Here is a 16,995-nt window from a genome sequence, read left to right on the forward strand (position 1 = left end):
TCGAGGTCATAAGAATATCCACTTACTAAGATGCAGGGATTACAGAAGGAAGGCAAACTGGGCAGCCCAGCACTTCACCCACGGCAAGAGGCAGCTGCTGTTGCAGCCCATCTCCATCTCAGCAGCAGGAAGTTGGATAGGGAACATATGCATGGGGTTTACTGTGACCCAGGCCCTGTCCTGAGCCTTTTACAGATGTTAACTCCCTCATTCCTCAGGACACCTCATGAAAGCGACTACTATTACCATCCTCATTTTATAGATGAGGAAGAAACAGGGCACAGAGAGGTTTCTTAATTTGTCCCGGGGTCACAGGGCTCAATGGTGAGTGGCAGAACACAATGGTGCCGGGAGTTGTGGCCACCCCGACGCAGCATCTGTGGTGACACAGGGGAAACAGGAGCTCTTTCCTCTGCTGCACACCCACTGCTCACCAACACAGGCCGAGTCCTGGGCTGGATCCCGGGGTGCAGTGGGAGCCAGATACAAGGAGCTTCCAGTCTAAAAGGGAGGCACACCATGACACCACAACCTAGGACGTAGGGACAGAACAACATTTCTGGAGAGGAATTTGCAGAAGAATATCTGGAATCACAGAGCACCATTTGCACTTGGAGGAAGATAGGAAACAATCTGTTTTTACAGACGTCTGGCCCAGTGTCTCTCTGTAATGGAAACTGGAGTCAGAGACCTCTTATTCCTGGTAATGAAAAAAGGCCAGGACCCCTCTTTACTAAAGATTTAAAGGCTTATTCAAAAGACAAAGTAGGTCCTACAGACCAGTCAGCCCATGAAGTCTCCATTTGAGAGGCCAGGGCAGTGGGACAAGGGTCTCTACAGTCATGCCCTTCTTTGCCCACCAGGGATGACCATGCCGCTGAGCCTGGGGCCACCCCTCCTCTCCCAATACAAGGCTGGCACTCGGAGTTGGCAGATGGCAACAACAACCCCTTCACTTCACGGGCTCACAGCCCCTCTGAGGAGAGAGAGCGTTTATTTTCTGGGTGGTGAAGCTCTGTTCTTGTCTTTGTACCAATACTCAACATTTTACTTCTTTCCAAAAAAAGTCAAGGGAAGACTGAACTTGTACTCTACCAAGAAAGGAAAGGACTTGCCTTTCAAAATAAGGAGGTGCCTTAAGAAGAACCTGATCACAGAAGAGACCCCAGTTCCATTACGTTAGCTATTGAAGTCTGCAGTACGCTGGCCAGGCAGGCGTCCAGCCAGAGCCCCACTGGACACTTCATCAAAGGTTTGTACTCTTTAATTCTGCCCTCCCAGGTGAGATTAAACTGTGAGAGGGTGAGGGCTTCCCACTGCACTTGGACCAAGATCCAAACTTCTTATCGGGGAGCACAAGGCCAGTCTGATCTGATGCCTGTCCTGGCGCTTGCTTACCCCTTTAAGCACACCTCTACCCCACATGGGCCTTGAAGATAGAGGGCCTTTGTATGGTTCTCACCAGCTCTGCACATAGCTGGGTCCTTTACACCCTTTACATCCTTTACAGCTACAATGTCATCTCTTCCAAGAAACCTTCCCTAACGACCCCTTCTGAAAAAGGACTATCCCCCACCCCCACCCCACCCATGCACACACGCCTTTTCTTCCTCTCTCTCAAACTCCTATTCATCTCCTTCAGAGCCCCTGGCCTGGGCCTGGACCTGTCTGTCTTCAGATTCACTCCTCACCTTCCCGAGGAGTGAATGTTCCCCTATGCGTCAGCTACCTTCTGGCTAGGTTTGGCCAATGGCAACCACGGGAGAAAACTGGAAGGTGCCATAAGGATTAAAGCCAGGTATCTCCTGCGCCTATCTCTGCCTTAGGAGGCATCTCTGCAGCTGTTGCCTTTCCTCCTTGGCTCCAGTGTCCATGGGAAAGGCCACCACAGTCCCAGCTTCTCCACCCTGGGCTCCAGCAATGCCACCTCTTTCCACTGACTCTCCAGCTAACGGTGGTAGCTGCTTCCTACTGTGCCCACTCTCTGGGTGGCCCCCTCCCCCCTGCTTGTGTTCTCAGTTCTCTACCACCTCTGTAACCAACTCCCTGCATGAAATCCTATTTCCAGTACTCACGTGGTTTCTGTTTTTCTGATTAGACCTGACTAATACTGCACATAATTTGTCCATTTTTTTAAATTAATTTGTCCATTTACTTAATTACTGCCTAGACCACTGTAAACGCTACAGGGGAGGGACTACATCTATCCTGTTCTTTATTACATTCCCATTGCATGGCATAGGACCCGGTAAACAGTGAGCTGAGTTCATTGATAATGCAAAGTACTTGTCAAGTGATGAAAAGAAGTAAAATTGGTATTTCCCAAGAAATCCTAAAATTTACAAAAAGAAAATAGCAATTTCATTTGGAAGTAGTGTGTATTTATGTACTTGGTTCATTATTAAAACAACAGCAAAGAGAGAGCGGGTTCTTTATCTTTTCAACCACACCGAAATGTCCTTCATGAACTAAGTGATGGTCAAGTGGTTCTGGCTAAGAAGTAAGCTCAGCTCCCAGGGACAGGCCAGGTCCCATGAGCCACCTCAGCTCGGGACGAACGTCCCCAGGCGGCCTGGGTCTGCACAACTGTGCACACGACAGCTGAGTCGTGGGGACAAACCTTTTCACGGTCTCCACCGACTCCTGCTCCGCCAGCTCCTTCTGCAGCTCCCTCTCCTTGGCCTCCTTCTGGCCGATGGGGCAGTCCTCGGGGACGGTGAAGAGGGACAGGGCATCTTTGCTGTCCTCTTCTCGGAGCACTTTAGCGAACACCTTCTCGGCCAGGAGCCGGACTTGCTCGTCCACCTCAGAGATGTTCAGCTTGGGGAACTGGCGCGGCATCTCGGCTAACAGAGAAAGAACAAGCATTAACCTTCACGAATTACTGGGTGGCCGGAGTCACCGTGCGGGGAGGAGAAGGTACTGAAATAAGGGCCAGGCCCCCAGTCCTTGGGGTCAGCGGCCTACTCAGGATTTCCCCTGACAAAAACCCAGCATGCCAATGTCTAGAACTAGCTCAACAAGTAGCTGGATGCGAAGACTGCAGGGCCAGGTGCATCCCATGAGAAAGCAAGTGTCCGGAAGTCAGAGAACGGACTGTCGCTAAGTATGCTCCCATTGGCCTGAACTCGGGATCCGAAGCACACCCACAGCCCTGCCTTTCCCGGCTCTGTTTCCGTGGGGGAGAAGGAAGAGGTCAGCACCCTCCTCCCGCAGACTGAGGAGGCCATTCCAGGTGCAACAGTGACCAAACCTCATTCCCACTGCACAGAGGGGAAGCCCGAAGCCCAAAGGGTTTGATGATTATCTTAAGGTCCCACGGGACGACAGCAGAGCCCTGGGGAATCCCAGGCTGCATTCCTCTTCACATGAAACAAGGCCGTTTGCTGAAAAGAAAGATTTTTCAATCACGGTTCCACAGTCTTCCAAGTCCTCTGGAACTTCGAATAAGACACAACAAATACAATACAGGAGTCCCCCAACCCCCATATCTATGGGGAATATGTTGCAAGACCCCCCAGTGGAAGCCTGAAACCCCAGATAATACTGAACCCTATATATACTATGATTTTTTTAAAAATATATTTTTATTGATTTCAGAGAGGAAGGGAGAGGGAGATAGAAACATCAATGATGAGAGAGAATCATTGATAGGCTGCCTCCTGTATGCCCCCTACTGGGATCGAGCCCAAAACCCGGGCATATGCCCTGCCTGGGAATAGAACTATGACTTCCTGGTTCCTAGGTCGATGCTCGACCACTGAGCCACACAGCTGGGCAATATACTATGACTTTTTTATACATGTGTACCTCTGATTAAGTTTAATTTATGAATTAGGCACAGGGGGAGACTAACAACAATAACTAACATTGAAAATAGAAATAGGAAAATAGAAAAATTATAGCAACATACTGTAATGAAAGTTATGTGAATAAAAATTATGTGAATAGCTTTGGGGCCATTATTAAGTAAAATAAGGGTTCCTTGAACACAAGCACCGTGACACAGTCGATCTGATGACGGAGACAGCTAAGTGACTAACGGTGGGAAGCATCTACCGCGTGGGGACGCCGGACAAAGGGATGACTCACATCACGGGAAAGGCAGAGCAGGCCCACACGAGATTGCATCACGCTGCTCAGAGTGGCATGCCATTTAAAATATATGAATTGTTTATTTCTGGAATTTTCTATTTAATATTTCCACACCACAGATCACCATGAGTAAGTAAAATCACAGGAGGTAAAACTGTGGATAAGAGGGGACTGTTGTAAAGGTTTGGCATACTCTTTATCTTTCGCAGCCCAGCTGAAAAGTCAATTCCTGTAAGAGGCGTGGCCTATCCACTCCCCGCACTGGCTGCCTGCATCACCTGGTTAGTGCCTTTCTTTCCTGTTTCTCTGCCTTTCTGTTTTGTTTTTTTCTAACACTTAGATAGCACTTATCAAGTACATTCCGCCTTTATATTTATTACATCTGTTAGTCCTACTATTGCCCTTTACTGATGCCCCCATGAAGGCACAGAGAGCTCACTGGCCAGTGAGCAGAGACGTATGCCGTTCTCAGCCGTGGCTCCCCTGTCCTGTTCCTCTCTGAGCCTCTGCACAGGGATTTGAACCCAGCACCTGGTTCCATTTGTACCCTTAACCTGCGACGCTGTGCCGCTTCTCTTTGTCCATCTGGGTGTCAGGTGGACACGCAGCATCACGCTTAGGGAATGGGTGAATACTGCGTCCTTTCAACAGCCACCTCACCGGGAGTGGCTCTGGAAGAAGGGCTTCCTGTCCATCTATCCCCATGGTTTCTTTAGGGAAGGCTTAAAGAGAGAAGTGGCTTTGTCCGCCCAACAGATGCGGATGAAGGTGAGACGGTGCCCAGTTGGTGTCTGGCAGGGAGAGGAAGCAAATGCGGGGGAGGAGGGACTCACTGAGCAACCTTGGGACAGACATTCTCCGCATCTGCCCGTTTTCTCAGCTGTGAGAAAAAGGGACTAGACTAAGCGGTCCCCAAGGCCTCCTCAGCTCTGAGTGCCTTAATTCTAGGTACCAGGGAGGTTTGCACTGCCCTGGAGGCTTGCTGCCAGGTCTTCTCTGCAGCACGTGGGTCTCATTCATGACAGACAGGAAGGAGACAGGCATGCTCCTAACGGGCAGTAAAGAACATCTGTGGCCCCTTAACTGCGAAACCGATTTCCTCCTTCCCTCCACACCAGGACCCTGCCTCTCCTGGGCCCTTCTCACCATTAGGGGGTTGAGTGGGAGGGAGCTGGTTAGGACAGAGGAACCCCAGCACACCACTGCTAGTCTGTGGTGGCGGAGATCAGGGCAACAGCAAAGGCCTGGCCTGCAAAGAGGAAGAGCATAGCTGTCTAGAGATCACCACGTCCTATAGCCGAGAGAAGGGGAAGTTGGACACCATCAGAGCAGAGGCTGGGAGAAGGTGACAGGGGAGATAAATGAAGAGAGACAGGGAACCAGATCCAGAAGGAGCTGTTAGGTCAGAACGAATCTGGACCTTCACCTCCCCCGTCTAACGCCATAGGTCAGGGGCGACGTTTCAAAACCTCACATCTCAGAGGGAGACAGCCTATAGGCCCCAGGCAAGGAGCAGTCAAAGCCAAGAGACACCCACACCACTTAACACCCCCCAGAAACGACTTACAAGAAAAGAATCTGAAGGAAGGAAAATACACATGAGGTTTGCACGCACAGCTTTAAAATGTCTGCATTAGAGCAGAATCACTTGAAAAAAATTGTTAAGCAACCAAAATTGTAATTAAGAGGACAATACAGCCACATAAAAATGTCTTACAAAATAACAGTAAGTAGGGAAGAAAATAAATACATAAAACGATGCCCAGGCTTGGTCGCAAAGATCTGAACATGTAGCCAGCCCCTGGTGGACAAGGGCTGTAAGAGAAACATGGACTCAGATGGCCGGATGGCAGGACTGCCTGTGGGAGAGGCAATGTCTGATTCTGATCATGAATGCTGTTATGCCGTCATTTTAACAAACACAAAGGAAATGGAGACTGAAGAGTTTATAAAAAAGAGAGAAAAATAGAAAGACAAACTGTAACATTGCAGGTTTTGACAGTTAGGGTCCTCCCCCACCGAACACACCCCAGGGAGGCCAGCCCAAAAGGAATCGCACCACGGAGACCCATCTCTGAATGAGCTCTCACCCTGGACAGAAGCTGCCCACCACCCCCTTCCTATCCCCTACGCCTAACCCCACAAACACACACCAGCACACACCCCAGGCCCCCTCGGGAATGGGCATCGGGGGGTCCTTTGTGCCCGAGGGCTCTGATGCCCGATCCTGCCATGCTTTTCCATGAAGCATCTTTAGCTTGCTCAAGCCAACAAAACGTATTTTTCAGGATGCATCTTTCTACAAAAGATCCCCCTCTTTCTTTAGCTTAAATCAGCGTTTTTCAAACCGGGTCCCTTAAGATGCCCATACCTACTGCTGGTAGAACAGGTCCTATAGTCAAGTATTAGGGAGATGCTACACCCCCAGCCCCTCCACCCAGATTCACAAGGCACATCAAAGACTCAAGGATCACAGAGTACCATGTCCCCACAGACACCCCCCCTTCTCCCCTCCCCCCCCCAACCCATATTAATCTCCTGCAGTGGGCCTCAGGCGCCTCCTATATCCTTGCTGCCTTCTGGGCATCCTTGGCAGACAGTCCCCACCTGCCAGCCCCCCCCCCCCCCGCCGTGGCTCGTCTGTGTTCTCAGGCCTACAGACACGGGCCACATGGGGAGGAAAGCCCGCTCTGCAGGTGCCAAGCAGAGCTGTAGCTCCAGCTGCTTGTTCAAAGCTGGCTTTCAACTTTCTGTCAGCCACAGCCAGCAGGCGTGGGAGGCTTCGCGGGACTCACCGGCACTGGCTTGTGATACAGCTTATCTCACCCTTACATACGACACCCCGCCATGAGTCTGTAGAAGTGCCCGGGGTTAGAAAGCTGTAAAATGCCACCAATTTCAACAAACAGGAACTGTTCATGGCACCACAGTCCCTCCAGAAAGGAGGCACCGCGCCCCGTAGGTAAACAAATGAAACTATTTCCTGCTATCGCCAGACTCCCACCGTCAGAACCCATGACACAGACCTGATCCTGGCACTGGAGTCTCCATGGCTGCTCCTGAGGATGCCACACAGGCAACGCACTCAGGCCGGGGCTGCAGGCTGGGCTGGGCAGGAGGCTGAGCTGAGTCAGTGTCAGAGCAGCAGCTGCTGGCTCCTATCAGCAGCTGCTGGGGTGGGAGGGCTCTGCTTTGCATATCTGTGAGCAGCCTTGAGCGCGAGCTGGAAATTCTCCCGTGAATATGAAATGGAAGTGGAAAATTTCCAAGAGTCCTAATGGGCTCCGGTCATGCCCATCATCCACGGCTGCTAGACCCTGACTGCAGTGCCCTGGCCCTGTTCACAGCCCTCTCCAGAGCAAGAAACTCAAGCCACGGACCAGCCTTCCTGACGCACAACAGAAGGGAAGCACAGCCTCCCTCTAACATCCAGACTCCTCCTGACAGCTGAGCAGTGCCCTGCAACACCATCACCTTTGCTGCCTCCCCTAGGAGGGCCCCATCAAAACAACCTACTGAGGGCACCCCAGGACTGGCAGGGGAGCTCTGAGCCCAGTTGCAAGGAGAGCTCCTCCCTGAACCTCCTCCTCTGAAAAAGGGAAGGTCTATGAACTGCTCCAACCTTTCCCAGGAAAGGACAGACCCAGACAGAGGGGAAACAAGCAGGAGCAAGCTGAGATGAAAAGCCGGCAGATCTTATTCCAGCCCTTCCTTTCTTGCCCCAAGGAACCTGCGTATCACAGGTGACTGGGCAGCCTGACAAGCTCTACCAGAGCGTGACTGTGCGCACGTGTACACACACACACACACACACACACACACACACACACACACAGGAAGTATGTCCCACCCCACCCACCTGAGCCCAACCTCCCCACCCTCTCCTTACTGCCAGCCATGGCTCCTACGTGGGCCTCCAGCTCTGAGAAGCCTCCAGAGGCCTGGCTGGACTCAGCCCCCTGCTACCAGCAGCTGCCGCTCCCACTGGGAAGGTGGGGCTGCCTCCAGTGACCCACAGAGCAGTCCTCTAAAGGCCGCCAGGGTGGATTACAGCAGAATCAGGACGCAAAGCTCCACTCTCCATCTGCCCTTTAGAAAGACAGTCCTGGGTGGGAAGGCTCAGAACAGACACACGGCCTCCCGGTGACTTAGATAAGTGGCGTGGGTCAGGCAAATAACCGTGAGCAAAATGGCTATTTCTGTGGTGCTGTTGACATCCTGGGGAGAAGAGCCCAGAAAGGAAGGGTCAGTTGTTTACCAGGAGCTGGCTCTGGCCCTCATTTGGGCCTGAGTCACCTTGTCATGTCCATTCGTGAGGTTGTGCCTCCCTGAGCCCACATAATAGCTCCTGTGCGGACAGAGCAGGATTACATGGTTGACACACGATCCTTGGGCCACTGCTGAGCCTTAGCTACTCAGGGATTATGATCCACCTGTCCTCACAGCTGTTTCATAAACAGTGCAGCCAACAGGCTGCAATCAACCTAGAGCAACAGTTCTCAACCTGTGGGTCGCGACCCCTTTGGGGATCGAACGACCCTTTCACAGGGGTCGCCGAAGACCATCGGAAAACACATATAGAATTACATATTGTTTTTGTGATTAATCACTATGCTTTAATTATGTTCAATTTGTAACAATGAAAATACATCCTGCATATCAGATATTTACATTATGATTCATAACAGTAGCAAAATTACAGTTATGAAGTAGCAACAAAAATAATTTTATGGTTGGGGGGTCACCACAACATGAGGAACTGTATTAAAGGGTCGCGGCATTAGGAAGGTTGAGAACCACTGACCTAAAGGGAGGGTAATATTTATTCATTAACTAATTAAACATCCTGAACTCATAGAGAAAACGAATCCAATCCCTTAGTCCTGTTCTGCCAGAGGGAGAAGAGGCAAATGATACCTTCTGCTGATGTGTTTGGGGGAGGGGAAAGCCTGCTGGGGAGGGGGGGTGGGGCTGCAAGGGGAGCATCCGAGCGCATGCATCTGAGAAACTACCTGGACCCAATACATTCAGGGAATTTCATTCTGTCCCCTGAACCAAACTATGGTTAGCCTTAGCCTCAACACGCAGACTCCAAACTGTAGTCTGTCGAACAGAAAAGGCTGGAAGTCTTGGAAAACACTGCACACTATCGTCCCTTATGGGGAGTCGTGCACAATTCCTACTAGCGGATTCTAAACATCTGAGAAGTCCTACAGTAAAGAAAGCTGCTTACCTTTGTTTAACCCAACAGGCTTATTTGACCCTCCCCACCCCTGCCATCACAGGAAAAAGTACCTATTAATATCCCGCGGCCTGGGCTTTGGAAAATGCCTTCCACTATGAGCCTTCATTTCCCAACCAAGAGATAGCTGTCTTCCTGGGCCCAGCTATGGGTGTGAGGCCCATTCCATCGGGTCCAGTGGGAGACAGGCAGCACCCCCGCTAACATGACACAGGATGGAACAATGGGCAAGGGTCCCACAGCCAAAGGGATTCAAGATCCTCCAGAAGAGTGGTGGTTTAAGAGGAAATTGGCTCTGTCTCAGGAGGGCAAGCTCCACTCAGGACCCCACAGTTCCACCTTGAACCTAACATATCCGTGCTCCTCATGGCCTAGAAGTCCCCTATACTGAGAAGCACAGGTCCCAAATTCAAAGCCCTATTTCCCTTCTGAAGAAACAGTAAGACAGTCTATGATAAGCAGGCCCAGGACCTGTATGTCTTGCCCAGGAGACGAGAATACATTCTCTTTTATCACTTAAGTGCCCCTTCAAACACCCAGGAACAGGAAAGGCTGGAATCCAATTATGTCCCCTCCCCCAAAGGATGCTGTGGGCTTGCTATCAGGGTTCATTTTCGGTTGCATTTACTGTACATGACTTACATGGGAGTTGGCCAAAGGGGTTTCATCTGTTAACTATCGGCTCCATGATAGACCTTTCCCATCTCATTCACTACTGTGTTCCTATGCCTGAAATATAGTAGGTATCAGTAAATATGGTGATTGAAGACATAAAACAATAAATAAGTGAATGAGCTCATAATTAACCTACTTATAGCATGCTCAGAGTCATTACAATGTATGGTTAAAAATATGGACTCTAGCCAGACTAACTAGGTTTGAATCCTGTTCCATGACCTTGGGCAAGTACTAAACTTCTCTGGCTCAGTTTTATTCCCTATAAAATGGGGCTAATAATAGTACTGACCTCATAAGTCGCCATGACAATCAAATTAGCTAGCATGTGCTTTACAAGTGTTATCTATCAACATCATTGTCACCATGACATCAGATACGGGAGAATCCAACTGAGAACATGAACATGAATTTTCATCTGGACAGTGTGTCCTTTTATTCAACAATATTTATGGAATATTATTGTGTGCCTGGCTCTCTCTCTCTCAAGCTCCCCCTACTTAGATACAAGGAAAAGGAAACCATGTTTAAATGTGAAATCTGATCAGGAGAAATAGCCTTCTCTATGAATGATACTTCTTGCCGAGTTTGCATGGCCAGCACTCCAGCCCTGAGCCCATCCTCTTATGCCCTAGACCAGCCGTGGGCAAACTACAGCCTGCAGGCTGGATCCGGCCCGTTTGAAACGAATAAAATTTAAAAAAAAAAAAAAGACCGTACCCTTTTATGTAATGATGTTTACTTTGAATTTATATTAGTTCACACAAACACTCCATCCATGCTTTTGTTCCGACCCTCCGGTCCAGTTTAAGAACCCATTGTGGCCCTCGAGTCAAAAAGTTTGCCCACCCCTGCCCTAGACCCTCGTATATCAAAGCCCAAAGCCATGGTCTCCTGTCCTAGGTAGGGAGCCAGCACACAGAAGAACAAAGAGATTAATATTTGGGGGGAAGAACCAGCAAGGCCAGCGAGCAGCTTTAGGGAGGAAAGGGTATCTTCCTGCTTTTCTCTGAGGAGGTGGAAATGCTTCACAGCCAGGGAGGAATTTCTCCCGTGAGGGTTCCAGCTGCAGCCAGCTTTTCCCTGAAGATGGACACACGTTGGTCACCACATCCAGGGGGAGAGCCAAGAAGGGCGTAGAGCAGTGATGGCGAACCTATGACACGTGTGTCAGAGGTGACACGCAAACTCATTTTTTTGGTTGATTTTTCTTTGTTAAATGGCATTTAAATATCCTATCTAATAAAAGAGAAACATGGTAATTGGCATACAACCACTACCCTTCCCATTGGCTAATCAGCAAGATATGCAAATTAACTGCCAGCCAAGATGGCAGCCGGCAGCCAGGCAGCTTGAAACTAACATGAGGCTTGCTTGCTTCAGTGAAGGAGGACTCCAATGTTCCCCGCCTGCCTTGCCGGCCTCTGAGCCTGCAGTTTAGGAAACATTGTAACAAATATAGAAGCTAAACAAAACCCCAGAAACCAGCTTTCAGCAAACTGGGATTTCAGAGCTGGAGTTATACATTGTTTCGATTATAGAACCTAAACAAACCAGATACCTTCTTTCAGCAGCAGAGGCCTCAGAGCTGGAGCCAGAGCTAAAGCTGGCCCAGAATTAAAAAGAAAAAAGAAAAAAAGGAGCAGTTGGGAGCTTCAGTCCCAGCCTGAAAACAGCCCTCAGCCCCTCACCCAGACTGGCCAGGCACCCCAGTGGGGACCCCCACCCTGAAGGGTGTGTGACCAGCTGCAAACAGCCATCATCCCCTCATCCAGGCTGGCCAGGCACCCCAGTGATCCAGGACACCCTTCAGGGCAAACCAGCCGGCCCCACCCATGCACCAGGCCTCTATCCTATATAATAAAAGGGTAATATGCCTCCCAGCACCGGGATCAGCGTGACAGGGGGCAGCACCCAAACCCCCTGATCGCCCTGCAGCTCTGTGTGTGACAGGGGGCGGGGCCACAACCTCCCTATCGGCCCTGCTCTGTTCCTGACAGGGGAAGGAGCCCCAACCCCCTGATCGGCCCTGCTCTGTGCCTGATAGGGGGGAGCTCCCCAACCCCCTGATTGCCCTGTGGCTCTGTGTGTGACAGGGTGTGGTGCCCCAACCCCCCCCACCCCATGGGCCCTGCTCTGTGTGTGACGGGGAAGAGCCATAACCTCCCCATCGGCCCTGTCCTGAGTGTGAGAGTGGCGGCGCCCCAACCCCCTGATCGGCCCTACTCTGTGTGTGACAGGGGGTGGTGCCCCAACTCCCCTATTGGCCCTACTCTGTGAGTGACGGGGGGAGCTCCTCAACCCCCTGATGGGCCCTGCTCTGTGAGTGACAGGGGGGAGCTCCCCAACCCCCTGATCGACCCTGCTCTGTGCATGACAGGGGGGAGCTCCCCAACCCCCTGATTGACCCTGCTCTGTGCGTGACAGGGGGCAGCGCCCCAACCCCCTAATTGGCCCTGCTCTGTGCATGTCAGGGGGTGGCGCCGCAACCTCCCCATCAACCCTGCCTTGAGTGTGACAAGGGGCGGTGCCCCAACCCCCCAATCGGCCCTACCCTGAGCGTGACTGAGGGTAGCATCGCAACCTCCCAATCTGCCCTGCTTTGTGCATGACGGGGGGCGGCGCCCCAAGTTCCTAATCGGCCCTGCTCTGAGCCTGACCAGGGGCTGCACCTACGAATTAGGCCTGCCCTCTGCCACCCGGGAGCAGGCCTAAGCCAGCAGGTCGTTATCTCCCGAGGGGTCCCAGACTGCAAGAGGGCACAGGCCGGGCTAAGGGACACCCCCCCCCCAGTGCACAAATTTTTGTGCACTGGGCCTCTAGTATAAAATAAATATCAAAAATATGTCTTTGTTTTACTATGGGTGCAAATATCAAAAAATTTCTATATGTGACACGGCACCAGAGTTAAGTTAGGGTTTTTCAAAATGCTGACACCGAGCTCAAAAGGTTCGCCATCACTGGGTAGGACCATGCTAAAATCCCTCCCACTGCTTCCAGCGTTCACCTTAGCCCCTTTGCTATTTGTTATCACTAAGCTCAAGCACATATAAGGATCTAAAGCTCTAGGGAAATGACGCTCTGGTTGGCAAGCCTCTCCTACTCCAGGGCCTCTCAAAACTCACCCAGAGCCTGTTGCCAGCCCAGACAAGCCATTAGCAGCCCCCCCCCCCAACCCCCAACCCCCGCAGAGCGGCTGCCGGCTGCCGGGAAGTTCAAGGGCAGAAGGCAGATAGCCAGAACACAATACACATCCCTTACAGGGAGAGAGCCAGAGGTAAGGATGAAGGCCTGAACCGACCACATCACCATGTCATCCCGCCTTTCCCCTGGCTCCAGGTGGAAGTCCACCTCAGCAGTGAGCATCGGGCCAGTCTGCAGGCACCTAGAAACTTATCCCCGGCGCTTAAGTGGCGGCAAACTTAATTTTTCTAAACCTTGAGAACCCAGTTTAGGCCGCCGGGGAGCTGAGATGCGGCTGGCTCACCTGAGGCCTCAGGAGCCCAGGCCACCACAGAGACAGGACCGGGCGCCTAGGGAGGACCCCGGCAGGGGAGGACCCGGGCGGTGAGCGGGGCAGCCCAGAGCCCAGGTCCCCACCCAAGGTCAGCAGCGCAGCAGCGCGCACTCACCGGGTTCAGGGCACAGGGCCATGCCTAGGCCCGAAGGGGGCGGCCCGCGGGGCTGGAGCGCAGGTGGCAGCGCTGGGCAGAGCCACCGTGGGCACCGCGGCGGGGGCTGCCCCGCACCGCTGCCAGCCAGGCGGGATCCGGGCCAGGCCGCACCCCACCCCTTCCCACCACCTCCTACCCCCACCCCCGCCTGTGCAGCCTGCGGCAGGGCGGGAGCCCAGCGTTCCCGGGCGCAGGACTACGGGGCCGGCCCGCCCGAGGGAGGAGGAAGAAGCCCGCGAGCCTCCCGAGTCGGTGCCCTACCTGGGCGCGGGGGCGAGGAGAGGCGAGCAGCCGACCGCACAGGGCCGCGAGCCGGGCGCCGCCACTCAGGTCCGCCCCGCCCGCCGCCGCCAGGCCCGCAGCCACCTGAGCGCCCGCCGCGCTGCCTGCGGGAACCTGAGACGCCGGGCGCGGCGGCCGCTCGGTCCTCCGCTGCCACCTCCGCTGCCACCCACGGGCCTGGGGTCGCTCCCCACGGTGTGCGGATTCGCCCCAACCTCCTCCCCGGCCCAGACTTTTCCCAAGGTGAGACTCTGGGGTCACGGCTGTCAAACAGGTGACTTGCTCCCTGGAGCTGAACCCGCGTGCGCGCGCGCGCGCACACACACACACACACACACACACACACACACATACACACACCCCTTCTGGCTTATACACCTCCCCCAAGTCCGCACTGACCTCCTAGTTACCAAAGCCAGTGAATGCTCTGCAGCTCCCCCGGATTTGAACCTGCTGGCCACGCCTTCCTTGAACGTTTGAGAACACAGTTTCCACAGCTGGCGCCACCTCCCCGCACTCCAAATTATGCACATACCTCCACTGGAAGGCCAGGGTCCCACAGCCGCCTGCCTTCTCTCTCATTCTTTTTTTTTCTAAATATGTTTTTATTGATTTCAGAGAGGAAGGGAGAGGGGAAGAGAGATAGAAACATCAATGATGAGAGAATCATTGATTGGCTGCCTCCCGCCCGCCCCACGCTGGGGACCACGCCCGTATTCCTGGCATGTGTCCCTCCGGTGGTCCAGTGGTGACCTCCTGGTTCATAGGTGGAGGCTCAAGCACTGAGCCATGCCAGCGGGGCTCTCCGCTCTCATTCTGTTGTCCCACTTTGGTGATCGCTCACTCCCATGGTTTTAATAACCTGCCTGCTGATGACTCTTGAACCTCATCTCCACTGGGGTTCTCAGGCCCATGAAAACCTATCCAAACTCAAACGCTTCATTTCCTTCCAGAATATGCCAGAGCTCCCGTCTTCACAGCCAGGGGAGGAATTTCTGGCTGGTAGCCCCTCTCCCCAGGCCACATGTGGGAGACGTCTTGACTTTCTCCTTTTCATCTCTCTCATCCAGTTTGTCACCAAGGCGGGAAATGAAACTATTCATTGGTGAGCACCCACAATGTCTCATTTAAGCACTGAGTTGTATTCCTTCTACCTGTAGCCTGATATTTACAATTTACTTATTTATAAATGATAAGCACATGCAACTGTATTAATAGGTATTACAAAGCACACTAAAAACCTTCAAAGGATTTAAAACAATTTTAAGTTACTTCATTTTTAGCGAATGGTAAATATACCTTTTTCTTTTCACTTTAAAGTTATTAGCAAAAACCTGTTCGGTGATAGCAACATGATTAAAAAATGGGTTTAATAGATCTTAGTTCAATATTTTATGAGACTAGAAAGTATGCTTTTAAGTTCAGTTCATGTCAATACTTTGCCCTAATGGCTGTTATTGACACAACAAGATCTCACAAAGAAATAGAACCAAATAGAGGAATTATATCTTTGACTACTCTTATTAAATCATAATTCTCACTGCTTAAAACCCATCTATCAATTTTACAGATGTGAAATTCCACCAGAAAACTCTTCGGTCCATGAAGCTAATATCCTCAATGATATTTTCATCAATTGTTCCTGTGAATATTGTTGACAATGGAATTTTTTTTATTTCCTAAAACTCTTCATTTGGAAGTATATTCTTTTTTAAATATATTTTATTGATTTTTTACAGAGAGGAAGGGAGAGGGATAGAAAGTTAGAAACATCAATGAGAGAGAAACATCGATTGGCTGGCTCCTGCACACCCCCTACTAGGGATGTGCCCGCAACCAAGGTACATGCCCTTGACTGGAATCGAACCTGGGACTTTCAGTCCGAAGGCCGACGCTCTATCCTCTGAGCCAAACCAGTCAGGGCTATACTTCATAATTTTAAAGACTATGGCTATGACAGTCTTATAGATGACACTGACACTTCATTTTGGTATTAAAATTACATGATAATTTTGACAGTTCCAAACATCAATTTCTAAGTGCTTTCATGATAACATGATTCTTTTAAAGCCCATACCTAGGTTGCAGATTCAAACCCTGATTAGGTCCTGTGCAGGAGGCAATAGATCAATGTTTCTCATCTCTCTCTCTCTCTCTCTCTCTCTCTCTCTCTCTCTCTCTCTTCTTTTCTCTCTAAAATCAGTAAACACATCCTCCGGTGAGGATAAAAATAAATTTAAAAATTGTGATGGTTGTACTACATAATGTAATGGTTGCACAGCATAATTAATGCCACTGAATTGTACATGTAAAATGTTACGTAAAATTGTACATGTGAAAAGGGCAAATTTTATGGGTTATTTTTACTTTTTTTTTTTCCTCTTAGAGGGAGTGGAAGGGAAGGAGAGAGAAAATGTAACCAGACAAACAATGGATCCGTGCTGACTGTCACTACTCAAGCCAATTAAGCAGAGAGGGTTGAATCATGAGCGTTTATTCCGATGTTGCTGGTAGTATGGGAGAGCAGCAGGTTACTCACAAAAATCTACTCTGCAGCCCACCATAAACCAGCCGTTTATATAACAAAGGGGCAGTTTACAGATATGCAAAAGAACTGGGGATCTTCAAAGGGCTTAATGATATGCAAGGGCTGGGGTTACATGGGGAAATAGCCAACAGGTGGACCAAATGGGCAATTATCAGGTAAGCAGAGGACTGGGGATCTTTCTCTAACAAATCTTTGTTAATCTTTCCATGATAACAGGCTGCAGGTTCAATCCCTATGGGGAGGAAGGGCTGCATCCCCAGGTCAGCTCCTGCCAGGGTAGAAGTGGCTTCTTTAATCAGAATAAAATAATCATGGTTAACAGAGCATGATTGATATTTCTTACAATACTAACTGGTTCCCCAACATTCTATTTCTGCCCCCTTTCAGAACATCGATTTGTTGTTTCACTTATTTATGCATTCATTGGTTGATTCTTCTATGTGCCCTGACCGGGAATAGAACCTGCAATCTTGTAATAT

At 50.8% G+C, this 16,995-nt stretch overlaps 1 protein-coding gene across 1 annotated transcript in view; it reads right to left on the minus strand.

Moving 5' to 3' along the window:
• Positions 1 to 14,534, minus strand: part of AMPD3 (adenosine monophosphate deaminase 3) — a 48,559-nt gene extending 34,025 nt beyond the window's left edge. Inside the window, exons 1-2 of the mRNA XM_081099092.1 lie at positions 14,504 to 14,534; positions 2,621 to 2,846 (exon numbers count right to left, since the gene is read on the minus strand). Of these exons, the coding sequence (XP_080955218.1) occupies positions 2,621 to 2,841 (221 nt within the window). The 5' untranslated portion in view covers positions 2,842 to 2,846; positions 14,504 to 14,534. The remainder of the gene's footprint in view (positions 1 to 2,620; positions 2,847 to 14,503) is intronic.
• Positions 14,535 to 16,995: the final 2,461 nt, after the last annotated feature.

This window comes from Myotis nattereri (genome assembly GCF_964212035.1).
Source record: "Myotis nattereri genome assembly, chromosome: 9".
In the NCBI taxonomy this organism is placed as follows: Eukaryota; Metazoa; Chordata; class Mammalia; order Chiroptera; family Vespertilionidae; genus Myotis; species Myotis nattereri.